This window comes from Lathamus discolor, chromosome 5 (genome assembly GCF_037157495.1).
Source record: "Lathamus discolor isolate bLatDis1 chromosome 5, bLatDis1.hap1, whole genome shotgun sequence".
Classification (NCBI taxonomy): Eukaryota; Metazoa; Chordata; class Aves; order Psittaciformes; family Psittacidae; genus Lathamus; species Lathamus discolor.
The window spans coordinates 16265933-16283397 of NC_088888.1; the positions used below are offsets into that span (position 1 = coordinate 16265933).

General features: G+C 53.2%; 2 protein-coding genes across 2 annotated transcripts; both read right to left on the reverse strand.

Moving 5' to 3' along the window:
• Positions 1-2378: 2378 nt before the first annotated feature.
• Positions 2379-7715, reverse strand: LOC136014726 (SUN domain-containing protein 3-like). The gene is made up of 9 exons (XM_065679682.1): positions 7588-7715; positions 7169-7227; positions 6654-6753; positions 5515-5686; positions 5059-5143; positions 4566-4681; positions 3815-3982; positions 3217-3303; positions 2379-2513 (listed from the first exon to the last, which is right to left on the reverse strand). The coding sequence occupies exons 1-9, from the start codon at positions 7713-7715 to the stop codon at positions 2379-2381; spliced, it is 1050 nt and encodes a 349-aa protein (XP_065535754.1).
• A 4143-nt stretch (positions 7716-11858) lies between these two features.
• LOC136014730 (SUN domain-containing protein 3-like) lies at positions 11859-17195 on the reverse strand. The gene is made up of 9 exons (XM_065679690.1): positions 17068-17195; positions 16617-16707; positions 16145-16233; positions 14995-15166; positions 14539-14623; positions 14046-14161; positions 13295-13462; positions 12697-12783; positions 11859-11993 (listed from the first exon to the last, which is right to left on the reverse strand). The coding sequence occupies exons 1-9, from the start codon at positions 17193-17195 to the stop codon at positions 11859-11861; spliced, it is 1071 nt and encodes a 356-aa protein (XP_065535762.1).
• Positions 17196-17465: the final 270 nt, after the last annotated feature.

Sequence of the window (17465 nt, forward strand, 5' to 3'; positions counted from 1 at the left end):
CACGGCTTCGTCCAGCCTGGCCTTGAGCACCGCCAGGTGTGGAGCATTCACAGCTTCCCTGGGCAACCTGTTTCAGTGCCTCACCAGCCTAACAGGAAAAAACTTCCTCCTTAGATCCAATCTAAACTTCCCCTGTTTAAGTTTGAACCCGTTATCTCTTGTCCTGTCACTACAGTCCCTGACGAAGAGTCCCTCCCCAGTGTCCCTAGAGGCCCCCTTCAGATACTGGAAGGCTGCTATGAGGTTTCCACGCAGCCTTCTCTTCTCCAGGCTGAACAGCCCCAGCTTCCTCAGCCTCTCTTCATACGGGAGGTGCTCCAGTCCCCTGATGATCCTCGTGGCCCTCCTCTGGACTTGTTCCAACAGTTTCATGTCCTTTTCATGTTGAGGACACCAGAACTGCACACAATACTCCAGGTGAGGTCTCACAAGAGCAGAGTAGAGGGGCAGGATCACCTCCTTCGACCTGCTGGTCACGTTCCTTTTGATGCAGCCCAGGATACGGTTGGCTTTCTGGGCTGCGAGCGCACACTGCCGGCTCATGTTCCTTGCCTCAGTGACCAGCACCCCCAAGTCCTTCTCCGCAGGGCTGCTCTGAATCTCTTCTTTGCCCAGCCTGTAGCTGTGCCTGGGATTGCTCCGACCCACGTGTAGGACCTTGCACTTGTCGTGGTTGAACTTCATAAGGTTGGTATCAGCCCACCTCACAAGTGCGTCAAGGTCCCTGTGGATGGCATTCTTTCCCTCGTGCTCAATCCCACTGTCCATGTCAGTGACGAAGATATTAAACAAGACCGGTCCCAACACCGATCCCTGAGGGACACCACTCGTTACCGGTCTCCAGCCGGACATCGAGCCATTGACCACAACTCTTTGTGTGTGGCCATCCAGCCAGTTCTTTCTCCACCGAGTGGTCCATCCATCAAATTGATATCTCTCCAATTTAGAGACAAGGGTGTCATGTGGGACTGTGTCAAACGCTTTGCACAAGTCCAGGTAGATGACATCAATTGCTTTACCCTTGTCCATCAATTCAATAGCCCCATCATAGAAGGCCACCAAGTTGGTCAGGCAGGATTTCCCCTTAGTGAAGCCATGCTGGCTGTCACCAAGCACCTTGTTGTTTTTCGTGTGCCTTAGCATGCCTTCCAGGAGAATGTGCTCCAAGATTTTGCCAGGCACAGAGGTGAGACTGTCTGGTCTGTAATTCCCCGGGTCTTCCATTTTCCCCTTCTGGAAAATGGGGTTTATGTTTCCCTTTTCCCAGTCGTCGGGAACTTCACCTGACTGCCATGATTTTTCAAACATGATGGCCACTGGCTTAGCAACTTCACTCGCCAGCTCCTTCAGGACCCGCGGGTGGATTCCATCAGGTCCCACGGGCTTGTGCGCGTTCAGATTTTTAAGATGGTCTCGAACCAGATCCTCTCCTACAGTGGGCCCAAGGTCTTCGTTCTCACAGTCCCTGCGTCTACCTTCTAAGACCTGGCTGGTGTGGTCAGAGCCTTTGCCAGTGAAGACCGAGGCAAAGAAGTCATTCAGAACCTCAGCCTTCTCCAAATCCTGTGTAACCAGTTCAGTAGAACAGTTAGGATTGGAAAGGACCTTAAGATCATCCAGTTCTAACCCCCTGAAAACAGGGATGTCTCGCACTGGACCATGTCACCCACGGCTCTGTCCAACCTGGTCTTGAACACTGCCAGGGATGGGGCATTTACCACTTGTCTGGGCAACCTGAGGGTCCCTGGTGCCATTTTCGGTCCCCAGAGGGCATTCCGGAGGCCCTGGGGGGATTTTGGGATCCATGGGCTGTATTTTGGTCTTCCCTAGGGGTTATTTTGGCATCAAAAGGATTTGGGGGATCCCTGGGTGTAAATTTTGGGGACCCTAAGGCCCATCTGGGGGGTCCCTGACGGGTATATTGGGGTCCCTGGGCCATTTTGGGTCCCCAAAGGACATTTTAGGAGTACTTGAGCTGGCATTTGGAGGTCCCTGGACTATATTTTGGGGACCCAGGGACTATTTTGGGGGTCAGAAATATATTGGGGGGGGGTGGGGGTGGGGGTGTGTGTCTTTAAGGGTAAAGGTTGGGGTTCCCTATTGCCCGTTTTGGAGTCCTTGGAAGCCTTTTTTTACTTGAACTGCACACACATTCAGTGTGTTTAATCCTCCAAAGTAATGCATCTGCAGGAAACAGTTTAGTCCTTTATTGACATCACCTCTCCCTCCAGGGAAGTCTCCGGTAAGCTTGTGGGCGGAGAGAAGCACAGCAGTTCTCTTAGCCCTTAACATCCCAGGCAAAACACTCAGTGACAATCAAGGAGCTTTGTTATCACAGGCAAAACACTCAATGACAATCAAGGAACTTTGTTGTCATATCAAAGTGCCACCTTCCCCTCGTTGCTGGCAGGATCACCGTGCACCCTGAACCGATATATGCAGGTGTAGTCCGGGTGGCCCCAGTTGCTCAGCACTTGCAGCAGGATGTAATTCACAAACCCAGAGTGCTCGTTCTGAAAGGAGGAGAAGAGATGAGCTGTCTTTTCCTCGCTGGCATTCAACTACTGACACAGCGCTGCAGCATTCAACTACTGACAGAGCGCTGCAGCAATGGACTTGCTCAACACCTGACTGCCCTGGGAGGGTTGTGGCCAAGACATTCTTCCACTGCTCTACCTCATTTAGCCGTAAGAACAGGAAAGGAACAAGCATCTCCCTGAAATTGTAGTGAATCAATTGGCAATGACTTCTAGCCTACTTTGGGGCACATGCTTCCCCTGTCAGAAGACCCCGTGGTATCCCTATCATGCCTCATTGCCTTCTCTAGAAAGCCATGGCACAGAATGGCCTCCCTGTCTAGCTGGCCTCGGTACTAGGAACAACAGCATCCTCAGAAAGCCCCGTATTTCTAGTCTTTAATGAGCAGGCCAGCGGCAGTGTATCCTGAGTGGACGTGGCCACCTGTAGGCACCTGGAGTCCAGACAGCCAAGCTGATTTCAGCTTCAGCAGCGGTGGCTGTCAGCGCTGAAGTGTAAACCCAAAAGTGAAGGAGAATGGCATTCCAGGCATATGCCATTAGGAGGTTACAGCAGAAGGAGGGACCGCATGGCACACGCCATTCTCCAGAATGCTGCCTTGAGCCCTTTGGCACGGAAGCTTCTCCCCAGCAAACTGTATTGCTCCCTCTCCGTTCTCCTCCCACTCCGTCCCCCTACCTTTAGCTGAAAGGTCTGAGTGGGATTCAGTGGTGCCAGGAAAACAAACTGTCCCAGGAACTGCTCCTCCTGTTCTTCCGTCACCCCCTAGAGAAAGATGGGGTGGAGAAAACATGAGTGCCCTGGTCCACCATGGGAAGACTTAACTTCTGGTGGTGAAGTCCTGATTTATTTCATCGACATAATCCGAGGAAGATCATCACAAGGAAAAGACGAGAAGCTGAAGCTAGCCAGCTTGCTGCCACACTTGCCTACTTAACGAGCGTAGGCTGTAAGAAAAGGAGCAGACATTCCCAGGGTAATGATCCCTGAGGATCACCAGTGCTCACTGGCGTTGGGAGCCAAGAAGGTCCAAGGGGCAGACACTGTGCCAGCTCATTTTCCCTGTGGCTCCTGGAGCACAGCCTTGGCCCAGAAGCTTCCTTTTGCGTGGTATATTGGATAAAAGAGGAATCCAACGGAAAGGGAGCAACTCCAAGGAGCCTGTTTCTTCTGCAAGGCAAGAGGGAGCCGCAGGCCTCCGGGTTCTGACCCGTATTCACCCCCTGCTTAGAAATGCTGAGCAACCCTCTGCCCCCCACTCCGAGAAATCACTTACGTAGACAGCAAAGTCCTTTGGAGCACTGGAGATACCGTCTCCATGGAGCGCTGGCCCTGAGACATGGTCCAGGGTGACTGCTCTGGGAATGACTGGCACAGAGAGCTTGATGAAGACGTGTCCCTGACTTCCATGGAAGGGCCAGCAGTTTCCTAGATGATTTTCCTTCTGAAAGGAGAAGAAGAAACTACGTTCACATGGAGAAGAGTGACCCGGCTTCCGTTTCTGCCAGGAGCATCACGGAGTAAGAACTGATCTGGCACATCAGGTCTGCTCTGAACTGCATCCTTGGGTCAGACCCTGCCAGTACCAAACAGAGCAGCAGTTGTGAGAATCCCCGTGTCACAAGACCCCTTCAGCACTGCAGAAGCACTGTGAAGGCAGGCAGCTGGGTGTGTTCCCATGATCAGTGCCAGGAGGGCTTGCCAACACAGAGTGGGGCCCTCCAGCAGTGCAGGCTCTCAGCCATGCTGACAGTTTGCAGAGGGACGAGGAAGACAAAGGCTGCAGGACCAAGCCTGCCTGCTAGAAGCTCAAACGGAGGACCTGAGGCAGTCTGGGAGAGGAAATACTCAGCAGGGAGACAGTGAGCGGGTCCATACAAGAATGTGACAGGAAAAGAAAGCAAACATAAGGGTAAAGGCAACTCTCAGCAGCACGTTTGCATCCCGCCGTCGTCGTGTCCCGTCCCGTCCCGTCCCGTCCCGTCCCGCCCCCCCCACTTTGTTTTCCAGTTTCTTGGTGCTCCTACCTCAAGAATAAGCTCAGGAGATCTCACATAATCCATCACTGTCAGGGAAAACAGGCTGATTTTATACGCCGTATTCCGGTAGGATGGACTTGTGTATTCAGGAATGACAGCAGCCCCTGGAAATTAAAACATGAGCAGGATCATTGAGCAATGTCAGGAGGAATATTGCACTGTTCACTTGAGAAATGCTTTTTAGTAGTCCTCCATCTCCTGCCGGGGGATTCCCCTCTTTCTTCCTGGCGTGACCCCTCCCGAACACAGAGCAGGGACTCATCAATCTGTGGTAATGTCAGCTGGGATGTCGGCTAGGCTTTCTGCTCTTCAGATGGAGTCCAGCCGCTCCCAGAGTCTGTCAGTGGGTACGTTTTTAGGGCACTAGGTGGCCCTTGACTTCTTGCCCTTCCTCTCCTACCGCTGAGCCTGTTCCAAGGCCCATCTTGTCAGTGTGCACAGGAAGCACTTTGGAACCAGTCTGTGTACAATGGCACAGCACCTGATGATTTGAGGGCATAATCAGTCATTGGGACTTGGTTTTCTTCCAGCTTCTCCACGACTTGATTGATGATCTCTTGAACAGCCTGGGGAAGAGAACAAAGGCAAGCGCCTGTTAGCAGGAGAAGGAATGGGACAATCATCTCCCCTGCAAGGCCAGCCAAGGGGAAGGGGGACGAGGTTCAACTCAGCTGTGAGGAACGCCCAGATTGCGTGGAAACCTCCCAGCCTTGCTCTACTCTGAGGAAGGTATAAGTAAAGCAACTGTAACTGCCATCGCGGCGCTCTCTTCCCCCATACAGAAGTGTGGAGCAAGAGGAAAGGAAGTGTGGCCATGCACAGCACTTGTTCCAGCCACACCAGCCTTTTGGCTAGCCAGGACAGGGAACTGTAGAAGGATAAAGGCTGCAGGGAGGAAAGAAACCTCTGAGTAGAGCCTTCTGCAGCATGCCCTTACCGATCCAGAGAAGCCTGGGAGCTTAGACTGCTTCAAGGCTTCATGGAGAGCACGCTCAGTGACATCCTTGAGGCTCCAGTGCAGGTGATAGAACTCTTCCTGCAGCTTCTGGAGCTGTTCTTTGAGGGTCTGGGTTCTACTCAGCGCTTCTCCTATGTCGTTCCCTGCTGGCCTAGAAAAGCAAGGAACAGAGACTGTAACTGTTGTGGCTGGCCTCTCGAACACCATGGGGGTGTGAGCAAGGTAAGAAGCCTGGCTCTGAATGACTGGCAGGGCAGGCATGTCTTAAGCAGCTGGGAGAGGTAGTTCCAAAGTGCTTAGAGTTTCAGGCTGAGAAGCAGCTTCCTGGCTGCCCGGGAACATTTGGGGAAACTGAGGAACATCTCCAGTGTGCCCAAAGCCGCCACGTTCCCTATTACACGTGCCAATGTCTTACGAAAGCCAGGCAAGAGCAGATCTCAAGGGGAACAGGTGGTATTCCCGATAGAAAATACTAAGTGCAACAGCTCAGACATAAAGAAGGAAAGCTGCAAGACACACAGAGGGCAAGGGAAGGTGGCTGCTGCTGCCAGGTGGTTCCTCTCCACAACATCTCTCTCCCCTGCTTTGCTGTAAACAGCCCGGGACAAGCAAAAGGGAGACGGATGGGTGGCCCCAGTCCTCTAGTGGATGTGGGGAGCTATAGGTGACCATTTGACAGACACGAAGAAAGGGCAATGGGAGAAGGTCAGGAAGCTGTGCTAGGTGAAGCCTCTGTGAGGCAGGACAGAAACAATGTCCTGCTGAGGCCCAGGGGCAGAGCTCCTCTACATCACCATCAAGTCAAGAGGAAATAATCTGTACCTCCAAGTCTTGTGGTCCCATCCAGAGGGGAGGAAACACCCCTGGAACAACAATGAAGGGAACAGTCATCACAAACTGCAACAGACCAGTGCTTTGCTGGAACCTATGCAGGCCCAAAAATGCCTCATAATTCTTTTTATCAGCTGTGTGCAGTGGCTGTGGAGACACTGATGCTCGGTCCAACTGACCTTCACCTGTATGACCCGCCAGGATGACTACTGTTCCCAGCCCTAGCCACAGCGTTTTACTGAGTGGTACTTTATGTCCTGGTAAAACCAGTCTCGATCTGAAGAAACCTGAACGTCATCTGCTGTTGGGGATGCCAAATGTAGGAGGAGATGAAGGCTGCAGCCCTCGAGAGGCCTTCTTCACCCAGCAGTCCCACGTGGTGAACGCCTGTAAGACACACACCAAAACTCTCCTTACACTTGGGACTTGGTCTAAGGCTGGGTTATGCCTCAGCTTCCCTTTCCCCGGCTCTCCCAGGTGCCATAGTTGTTTCTCCTCTTGTAGTCTTCGCAACAGGTTGTGAAAGAGGGCTCCACAGTACACAGCTATTCCTTCCCATGGAACATGCTCCTTGTCCCGCAGAAGCTTGTCAGGGGCCAGGGGAGGTTAGCCACTGCCCCTCCATCGCCTTAAGAGAACTGGCTGAGCCCTTCCTTGCCTCCACACCCATTCCTCTGAAGCAGGGGGGACTGGCACACCCCTCTCAGTTCTTCCTACTCTTTGCTGGGCTACTCTGGTCAGAGCACATGGAGCCCTATGTCCTAAAGCACCATCCTCAGGTCCCAGTTCCAACGAGACTCACCAAACAAGAACAGGCGGATGAGCAGCACCAGGGGCACTGTCTTCAGAGCCTTCATTTTCCTACGGAGCAGCAAAGAGGAAAAGGATAGTGAAGCTGGTGGCACCCACGCCGTTCAGCAGCAGACCTGAGAGCAGCAGTAGGGATGGCAGGTCTTGAACCTAGCATTCCTGGTGTCAGGGTTGCCTTGGTCCTGCATAAGCTCATCAGTGGCTGAGCTGTCAGCAACAGCACCAGCGCGCCATCTGGTACAACAGCGACTGGCACTGTTTGGTTAGTGACGAAGGGCTCTGGCTTAACTCCGGAATAGAAGAAGGAGTTGCAACAAAAGCTGTGACCATAATTCATGTCCGTGGGGGTAGAGGGGGTTCAGCCTATACCCTGACAGCTCAAGAGCTCACGAGGCAGGCGGGGGTTTGTACCTCCCCTTCAGCAGCATTTCTTTAGCAGCCAGGCTATCACTGGCCCTTTTCTTTGCGTAACTGCAGGCAAATGCAGACTGGGTGAAGATGGAGGGAGGGATGAATGTAAAAGCACGCTGGGAATCCATGTGGAACTAAGGATATTCCAAGGAAACCTCTTGCGGGCTAGTCCAACGTGCCGTGAAGCCTGATCTGCCGAGAGACAGCACACACCGCTCTGGAAGACGGAGGGTCCTCCCGCTTGTTCTAACAGGCTCACAGCATGCACTTTGTTAAAAATAAACAGTCCTCTTATGTTCTTCCAAGAACCGGGAGGGCTCAGGGTCATAACCCATTCTGCAGAGGCTTCAAACATACCCTTTCAGAACTTGGACCCACCACGACTTTCTCTCTTTATGCACTGAGGTGTGGGCAACAGGCATCCTGCTTGCTCAGGAGCAAACCAACCACTGTGCTGTCTGCTCGCTCAAGAGCTGGAGTGTCTTGACACAGGGACAACCCTGGTCTTCCACCCCCCTGTGTCTGCCTCAACGCCAACAGTGCTTTGTGACGTCAGTGGCACTAGGCAACGTCACAACAGAAAGGCAGCACTGTGTTTGGAGGCAAAGTCCAACATGGGCGGGAGCACGCTTTGCTCCTCTGCACGAGGGAGAACATCCTCCAACACCGGCCTGTATCCTCCCATCAGAGGTGGCAGCTCTTTGCATTCCCACTTTGCCCCAGGACAGCAAGGAGCTCTGGCTCTGTACCCTGAGCATGCTTTGCGATACCCAAACTCTGGGTATTAACTGGTACAGAGCTGCACAATGACAACATTACCATCACTGTCACAGGGTCTCTGTTCACAGCAGCTACGAAGGCCCTTTGGAAAGGCTCCCAAGCATGTTGCTGTCTCTGAAGAGGACCTGCTGCTGACCTGTGCCCAGTGTTAGCAGCAGAGCCCTCCGGCCACCAATGTTTCTGTGCCACTGCAGCACCTCGGCCCTGGCTCCATCAATAAAGCTGAAACGATCACATGGGGGGGGTGTGTTTCCCTGGTGTCCCTGCGCGCTGGCTGCACGTCCCCTGGTGTCGTGTCCCATGGGTGGGTGCTTCTGTCTGCTGGGGAGGATTTGTCCCCAGCAACCACCTCCAGGGATGAAGACGCCACAGCCTGCTTGCTCCCGTGCTGGATGTGAGCCCCAGCTCTACATCCCAGCCCACTTCCACATCCCTTCCTGTACAAGCAGCTCATGCTCCAGAAGGGCTCGCATCAGCTCTGGGCTATTTTCACACACGGGCACTTTGAGGTAGCTTCCTGCCCATGGTTTGAATGCAGAAACATCACTCAGCACAGCCACTGTATTTTGGGGGCACATTTTCTATCGCACCTTTGGCCTTTCCCTCTTCCTTTTGTCTTCAGAGAGCTCCCCAAGGCGTGTGGGTGCGAGGAGCGCATCCACGCTCCTCGGCTGTGCTCTGTGACACTGGAAAGGGGAGGAATGCAGCTGGCTCGACGTCTCCAGGGCCCGCAGTGCCACTCGCAGCATCCAGTCCACGTGGTCAGCGCCAAAAGCCGCCCCTCAGGCCGCCGCCCTGCCTCGGGGCCGCAGCTCCCCGCTGAAGGGCGCAACCCGGAAGCGCAGCTCCTTGCCTGGCAGCGCCCTCCCAGGTGGCTGTCAGTGGGCCCAGTACAGACAGTCACCTTTGAGGAGGTGGGCAAGGCAGCCACTCAGAGGAAACAGCGCCTCAGGGAAGGGCGGGCCATAGGGGAACCGGCGGTCCTCACACACTTGTTTCCAGGAGGTAGAATCATAGAATCACAGAATAGTTAGGGTTGGAAAGGACCTTAAGATCATGTAGTGCCAACCCTCCTTCCATGGCCAGGGACACCTCACACTAAACCATGTCACCCACGGCTTCGTCCAGCCTGGCCTTGAGCACCGCCAGGTGTGGAGCATTCACAGCTTCCCTGGGCAACCTGTTTCAGTGCCTCACCAGCCTAACAGGAAAAAACTTCCTCCTTAGATCCAATCTAAACTTCCCCTGTTTAAGTTTGAACCCGTTATCTCTTGTCCTGTCACTACAGTCCCTGACGAAGAGTCCCTCCCCAGTGTCCCTAGAGGCCCCCTTCAGATACTGGAAGGCTGCTATGAGGTTTCCACGCAGCCTTCTCTTCTCCAGGCTGAACAGCCCCAGCTTCCTCAGCCTCTCTTCATACGGGAGGTGCTCCAGTCCCCTGATGATCCTCGTGGCCCTCCTCTGGACTTGTTCCAACAGTTTCATGTCCTTTTCATGTTGAGGACACCAGAACTGCACACAATACTCCAGGTGAGGTCTCACAAGAGCAGAGTAGAGGGGCAGGATCACCTCCTTCGACCTGCTGGTCACGTTCCTTTTGATGCAGCCCAGGATACGGTTGGCTTTCTGGGCTGCGAGCGCACACTGCCGGCTCATGTTCCTTGCCTCAGTGACCAGCACCCCCAAGTCCTTCTCCGCAGGGCTGCTCTGAATCTCTTCTTTGCCCAGCCTGTAGCTGTGCCTGGGATTGCTCCGACCCACGTGTAGGACCTTGCACTTGTCGTGGTTGAACTTCATAAGGTTGGTATCAGCCCACCTCACAAGTGCGTCAAGGTCCCTGTGGATGGCATTCTTTCCCTCGTGCTCAATCCCACTGTCCATGTCAGTGACGAAGATATTAAACAAGACCGGTCCCAACACCGATCCCTGAGGGACACCACTCGTTACCGGTCTCCAGCCGGACATCGAGCCATTGACCACAACTCTTTGTGTGTGGCCATCCAGCCAGTTCTTTCTCCACCGAGTGGTCCATCCATCAAATTGATATCTCTCCAATTTAGAGACAAGGGTGTCATGTGGGACTGTGTCAAACGCTTTGCACAAGTCCAGGTAGATGACATCAATTGCTTTACCCTTGTCCATCAATTCAATAGCCCCATCATAGAAGGCCACCAAGTTGGTCAGGCAGGATTTCCCCTTAGTGAAGCCATGCTGGCTGTCACCAAGCACCTTGTTGTTTTTCGTGTGCCTTAGCATGCCTTCCAGGAGAATGTGCTCCAAGATTTTGCCAGGCACAGAGGTGAGACTGTCTGGTCTGTAATTCCCCGGGTCTTCCATTTTCCCCTTCTGGAAAATGGGGTTTATGTTTCCCTTTTCCCAGTCGTCGGGAACTTCACCTGACTGCCATGATTTTTCAAACATGATGGCCACTGGCTTAGCAACTTCACTCGCCAGCTCCTTCAGGACCCGCGGGTGGATTCCATCAGGTCCCACGGGCTTGTGCGCGTTCAGATTTTTAAGATGGTCTCGAACCAGATCCTCTCCTACAGTGGGCCCAAGGTCTTCGTTCTCACAGTCCCTGCGTCTACCTTCTAAGACCTGGCTGGTGTGGTCAGAGCCTTTGCCAGTGAAGACCGAGGCAAAGAAGTCATTCAGAACCTCAGCCTTCTCCAAATCCTGTGTAACCAGTTCAGTAGAACAGTTAGGATTGGAAAGGACCTTAAGATCATCCAGTTCTAACCCCCTGAAAACAGGGATGTCTCGCACTGGACCATGTCACCCACGGCTCTGTCCAACCTGGTCTTGAACACTGCCAGGGATGGGGCATTTACCACTTGTCTGGGCAACCTGAGGGTCCCTGGTGCCATTTTCGGTCCCCAGAGGGCATTCCGGAGGCCCTGGGGGGATTTTGGGATCCATGGGCTGTATTTTGGTCTTCCCTAGGGGTTATTTTGGCATCAAAAGGATTTGGGGGATCCCTGGGTGTAAATTTTGGGGACCCTAAGGCCCATCTGGGGGGTCCCTGACGGGTATATTGGGGTCCCTGGGCCATTTTGGGTCCCCAAAGGACATTTTAGGAGTACTTGAGCTGGCATTTGGAGGTCCCTGGACTATATTTTGGGGACCCAGGGACTATTTTGGGGGTCAGAAATATATTGGGGGGGGGTGGGGGTGGGGGTGTGTGTCTTTAAGGGTAAAGGTTGGGGTTCCCTATTGCCCGTTTTGGAGTCCTTGGAAGCCTTTTTTTACTTGAACTGCACACACATTCAGTGTGTTTAATCCTCCAAAGTAATGCATCTGCAGGAAACAGTTTAGTCCTTTATTGACATCACCTCTCCCTCCAGGGAAGTCTCCGGTAAGCTTGTGGGCGGAGAGAAGCACAGCAGTTCTCTTAGCCCTTAACATCCCAGGCAAAACACTCAGTGACAATCAAGGAGCTTTGTTATCACAGGCAAAACACTCAATGACAATCAAGGAACTTTGTTGTCAGATCAAAGTGCCACCTTCCCCTCGTTGCTGGCAGGATCACCGTGCACCCTGAACCGATATATGCAGGTGTAGTCCGGGTGGCCCCAGTTGCTCAGCACTTGCAGCAGGATGTAATTCACAAACCCAGAGTGCTCGTTCTGAAAGGAGGAGAAGAGATGAGTTGTCTTTTCCTCGCTGGCATTCAACTACTGACACAGCGCTGCAGCATTCAACTACTGACAGAGCGCTGCAGCAATGGACTTGCTCAACACCTGACTGCCCTGGGAGGGTTGTGGCCAAGACATTCTTCCACTGCTCTACCTCATTTAGCCGTAAGAACAGGAAAGGAACAAGCATCTCCCTGAAATTGTAGTGAATCAATTGGCAATGACTTCTAGCCTACTTTGGGGCACATGCTTCCCCTGTCAGAAGACCCCGTGGTATCCCTATCATGCCTCATTGCCTTCTCTAGAAAGCCATGGCACAGAATGGCCTCCCTGTCTAGCTGGCCTCGGTACTAGGAACAACAGCATCCTCAGAAAGCCCCGTATTTCTAGTCTTTAATGAGCAGGCCATCGGCAGTGTATCCTGAGTGGACGTGGCCACCTGTAGGCACTTGGAGTCCAGACAGCCAAGCTGATTTCAGCTTCAGCAGCGGTGGCTGTCAGCGCTGAAGTGTAAACCCAAAAGTGAAGGAGAATGGCATTCCAGGCATATGCCATTAGGAGGTTACAGCAGAAGGAGGGACCGCATGGCACACGCCATTCTCCAGAATGCTGCCTTGAGCCCTTTGGCACGGAAGCTTCTCCCCAGCAAACTGTATTGCTCCCTCTCCGTTCTCCTCCCACTCCGTCCCCCTACCTTTAGCTGAAAGGTCTGAGTGGGATTCAGTGGTGCCAGGAAAACAAACTGTCCCAGGAACTGCTCCTCCTGTTCTTCCGTCACCCCCTAGAGAAAGATGGGGTGGAGAAAACATGAGTGCCCTGGTCCACCATGGGAAGACTTAACTTCTGGTGGTGAAGTCCTGATTTATTTCATCGACATAATCCGAGGAAGATCATCACAAGGAAAAGACGAGAAGCTGAAGCTAGCCAGCATGCTGCCACACTTGCCTACTTAACGAGCGTAGGCTGCAAGAAAAGGAGCAGACATTCCCAGGGTAATGATCCCTGAGGATCACCAGTGCTCACTGGCGTTGGGAGCCAAGAAGGTCCAAGGGGCAGACACTGTGCCAGCTCATTTTCCCTGTGGCTCCTGGAGCACAGCCTTGGCCCAGAAGCTTCCTTTTGCGTGGTATATTGGATAAAAGAGGAATCCAACGGAAAGGGAGCAACTCCAAGGAGCCTGTTTCTTCTGCAAGGCAAGAGGGAGCCGCAGGCCTCCGGGTTCTGACCCGTATTCACCCCCTGCTTAGAAATGCTGAGCAACCCTCTGCCCCCCACTCCGAGAAATCACTTACGTAGACAGCAAAGTCCTTTGGAGCACTGGAGATACCGTCTCCATGGAGCGCTGGCCCTGAGACATGGTCCAGGGTGACTGCTCTGGGAATGACTGGCACAGAGAGCTTGATGAAGACGTGTCCCTGACTTCCATGGAAGGGCCAGCAGTTTCCTAGATGATTTTCCTTCTGAAAGGAGAAGAAGAAACTACGTTCACATGGAGAAGAGTGACCCGGCTTCCGTTTCTGCCAGGAGCATCACGGAGTAAGAACTGATCTGGCGCATCAGGTCTGCTCTGAACTGCATCCTTGGGTCAGACCCTGCCAGTACCAAACAGAGCAGCAGTTGTGAGAATCCCCGTGTCACAAGACCCCTTCAGCACTGCAGAAGCACTGTGAAGGCAGGCAGCTGGGTGTGTTCCCATGATCAGTGCCAGGAGGGCTTGCCAACACAGAGTGGGGCCCTCCAGCAGTGCAGGCTCTCAGCCATGCTGACAGTTTGCAGAGGGACGAGGAAGACAAAGGCTGCAGGACCAAGCCTGCCTGCTAGAAGCTCAAACGGAGGACCTGAGGCAGTCTGGGAGAGGAAATACTCAGCAGGGAGACAGTGAGCGGGTCCATACAAGAATGTGACAGGAAAAGAAAGCAAACATAAGGGTAAAGGCAACTCTCAGCAGCACGTTTGCATCCCGCCGTCGTCGTGTCCCGTCCCGTCCCGTCCCGTCCCGTCCCGCCCCCCCCACTTTGTTTTCCAGTTTCTTGGTGCTCCTACCTCAAGAATAAGCTCAGGAGATCTCACATAATCCATCACTGTGAGGGAAAACAGGCTGATTTTATACGCCGTATTCCGGTAGGATGGACTTGTGTATTCAGGAATGACAGCAGCCCCTGGAAATTAAAACATGAGCAGGATCATTGAGCAATGTCAGGAGGAATATTGCACTGTTCACTTGAGAAATGCTTTTTAGTAGTCCTCCATCTCCTGCCGGGGGATTCCCCTCTTTCTTCCTGGCGTGACCCCTCCCGAACACAGAGCAGGGACTCATCAATCTGTGGTAATGTCAGCTGGGATGTCGGCTAGGCTTTCTGCTCTTCAGATGGAGTCCAGCCGCTCCCAGAGTCTGTCAGTGGGTACGTTTTTAGGGCACTAGGTGGCCCTTGACTTCTTGCCCTTCCTCTCCTACCGCTGAGCCTGTTCCAAGGCCCATCTTGTCAGTGTGCACAGGAAGCACTTTGGAACCAGTCTGTGTACAATGGCACAGCACCTGATGATTTGAGGGCATAATCAGTCATTGGGACTTGGTTTTCTTCCAGCTTCTCCACGACTTGATTGATGATCTCTTGAACAGCCTGGGGAAGAGAACAAAGGCAAGCGCCTGTTAGCAGGAGAAGGAATGGGACAATCATCTCCCCTGCAAGGCCAGCCAAGGGGAAGGGGGACGAGGTTCAACTCAGCTGTGAGGAACGCCCAGATTGCGTGGAAACCTCCCAGCCTTGCTCTACTCTGAGGAAGGTATAAGTAAAGCAACTGTAACTGCCATCGCGGCGCTCTCTTCCCCCATACAGAAGTGTGGAGCAAGAGGAAAGGAAGTGTGGCCATGCACAGCACTTGTTCCAGCCACACCAGCCTTTTGGCTAGCCAGGACAGGGAACTGTAGAAGGATAAAGGCTGCAGGGAGGAAAGAAACCTCTGAGTAGAGCCTTCTGCAGCATGCCCTTACCGATCCAGAGAAGCCTGGGAGCTTAGACTGCTTCAAGGCTTCATGGAGAGCACGCTCAGTGACATCCTTGAGGCTCCAGTGCAGGTGATAGAACTCTTCCTGCAGCTTCTGGAGCTGTTCTTTGAGGGTCTGGGTTCTACTCAGCGCTTCTCCTATGTCGTTCCCTGCTGGCCTAGAAAAGCAAGGAACAGAGACTGTAACTGTTGTGGCTGGCCTCTCGAACACCATGGGGGTGTGAGCAAGGTAAGAAGCCTGGCTCTGAATGACTGGCAGGGCAGGCATGTCTTAAGCAGCTGGGAGAGGTAGTTCCAAAGTGCTTAGAGTTTCAGGCTGAGAAGCAGCTTCCTGGCTGCCCGGGAACATTTGGGGAAACTGAGGAACATCTCCAGTGTGCCCAAAGCCGCCACGTTTCCTATTACACGTGCCAATGTCTTACGAAAGCCAGGCAAGAGCAGATCTCAAGGGGAACAGGTGGTATTCCCGATAGAAAATACTAAGTGCAACAGCTCAGACATAAAGAAGGAAAGCTGCAAGACACACAGAGGGCAAGGGAAGGTGGCTGCTGCTGCCAGGTGGTTCCTCTCCACAACATCTCTCTCCCCTGCTTTGCTGTAAACAGCCCGGGACAAGCAAAAGGGAGACGGATGGGTGGCCCCAGTCCTCTAGTGGATGTGGGGAGCTATAGGTGACCATTTGACAGACACGAAGAAAGGGCAATGGGAGAAGGTCAGGAAGCTGTGCTAGGTGAAGCCTCTGTGAGGCAGGACAGAAACAATGTCCTGCTGAGGCCCAGGGGCAGAGCTCCTCTACATCACCATCAAGTCAAGAGGAAATAATCTGTACCTCCAAGTCTTGTGGTCCCATCCAGAGGGGAGGAAACACCCCTGGAACAACAATGAAGGGAACAGTCATCACAAACTGCAACAGACCAGTGCTTTGCTGGAACCTATGCAGGCCCAAAAATGCCTCATAATTCTTTTTATCAGCTGTGTGCAGTGGCTGTGGAGACACTGATGCTCGGTCCAACTGACCTTCACCTGTATGACCCGCCAGGATGACTACTGTTCCCAGCCCTAGCCACAGCGTTTTACTGAGTGGTACTTTATGTCCTGGTAAAACCAGTCTCGATCTGAAGAAACCTGAACGTCACCTGCTGTTGGGGATGCCAAATGTAGGAGGAGATGAAGGCTGCAGCCCTCGAGAGGCCTTCTTCACCCAGCAGTCCCACGTGGTGAACGCCTGTAAGACACACACCAAAACTCTCCTTACACTTGGGACTTGGTCTAAGGCTGGGTTATGCCTCAGCTTCCCTTTCCCCGGCTCTCCCAGGTGCCATAGTTGTTTCTCCTCTTGTAGTCTTCGCAACAGGTTGTGAAAGAGGGCTCCACAGTACACAGCTATTCCTTCCCATGGAACATGCTCCTTGTCCCGCAGAAGCTTGTCAGGGGCCAGGGGAGGTTAGCCACTGCCCCTCCATCGCCTTAAGAGAACTGGCTGAGCCCTTCCTTGCCTCCACACCCATTCCTCTGAAGCAGGGGGGACTGGCACACCCCTCTCAGTTCTTCCTACTCTTTGCTGGGCTACTCTGGTCAGAGCACATGGAGCCCTATGTCCTAAAGCACCATCCTCAGGTCCCAGTTCCAACGAGACTCACCAAACAAGAACAGGCGGATGAGCAGCACCAGGGGCACTGTCTTCAGAGCCTTCATTTTCCTACGGAGCAGCAAAGAGGAAAAGGATAGTGAAGCTGGTGGCACCCACGCCGTTCAGCAGCAGACCTGAGAGCAGCAGTAGGGATGGCAGGTCTTGAACCTAGCATTCCTGGTGTCAGGGTTGCCTTGGTCCTGCATAAGCTCATCAGTGGCTGAGCTGTCAGCAACAGCACCAGCGCGCCATCTGGTACAACAGCGACTGGCACTGTTTGGTTAGTGACGAAGGGCTCTGGCTTAACTCCGGAATAGAAGAAGGAGTTGCAACAAAAGCTGTGACCATAATTCATGTCCGTGGGGGTAGAGGGGGTTCAGCCTATACCCTGACAGCTCAAGAGCTCACGAGGCAGGCGGGGGTTTGTACCTCCCCTTCAGCAGCATTTCTTTAGCAGCCAGGCTATCACTGGCCCTTTTCTTTGCGTAACTGCAGGCAAATGCAGACTGGGTGAAGATGGAGGGAGGGATGAATGTAAAAGCACGCTGGGAATCCATGTGGAACTAAGGATATTCCAAGGAAACCTCTTGCGGGCTAGTCCAACGTGCCGTGAAGCCTGATCTGCCGAGAGACAGCACACACCGCTCTGGAAGACGGAGGGTCCTCCCGCTTGTTCTAACAGGCTCACAGCATGCACTTTGTTAAAAATAAACAGTCCTCTTATGTTCTTCCAAGAACCGGGAGGGCTCAGGGTCATAACCCATTCTGCAGAGGCTTCAAACATACCCTTTCAGAACTTGGACCCACCACGACTTTCTCTCTTTATG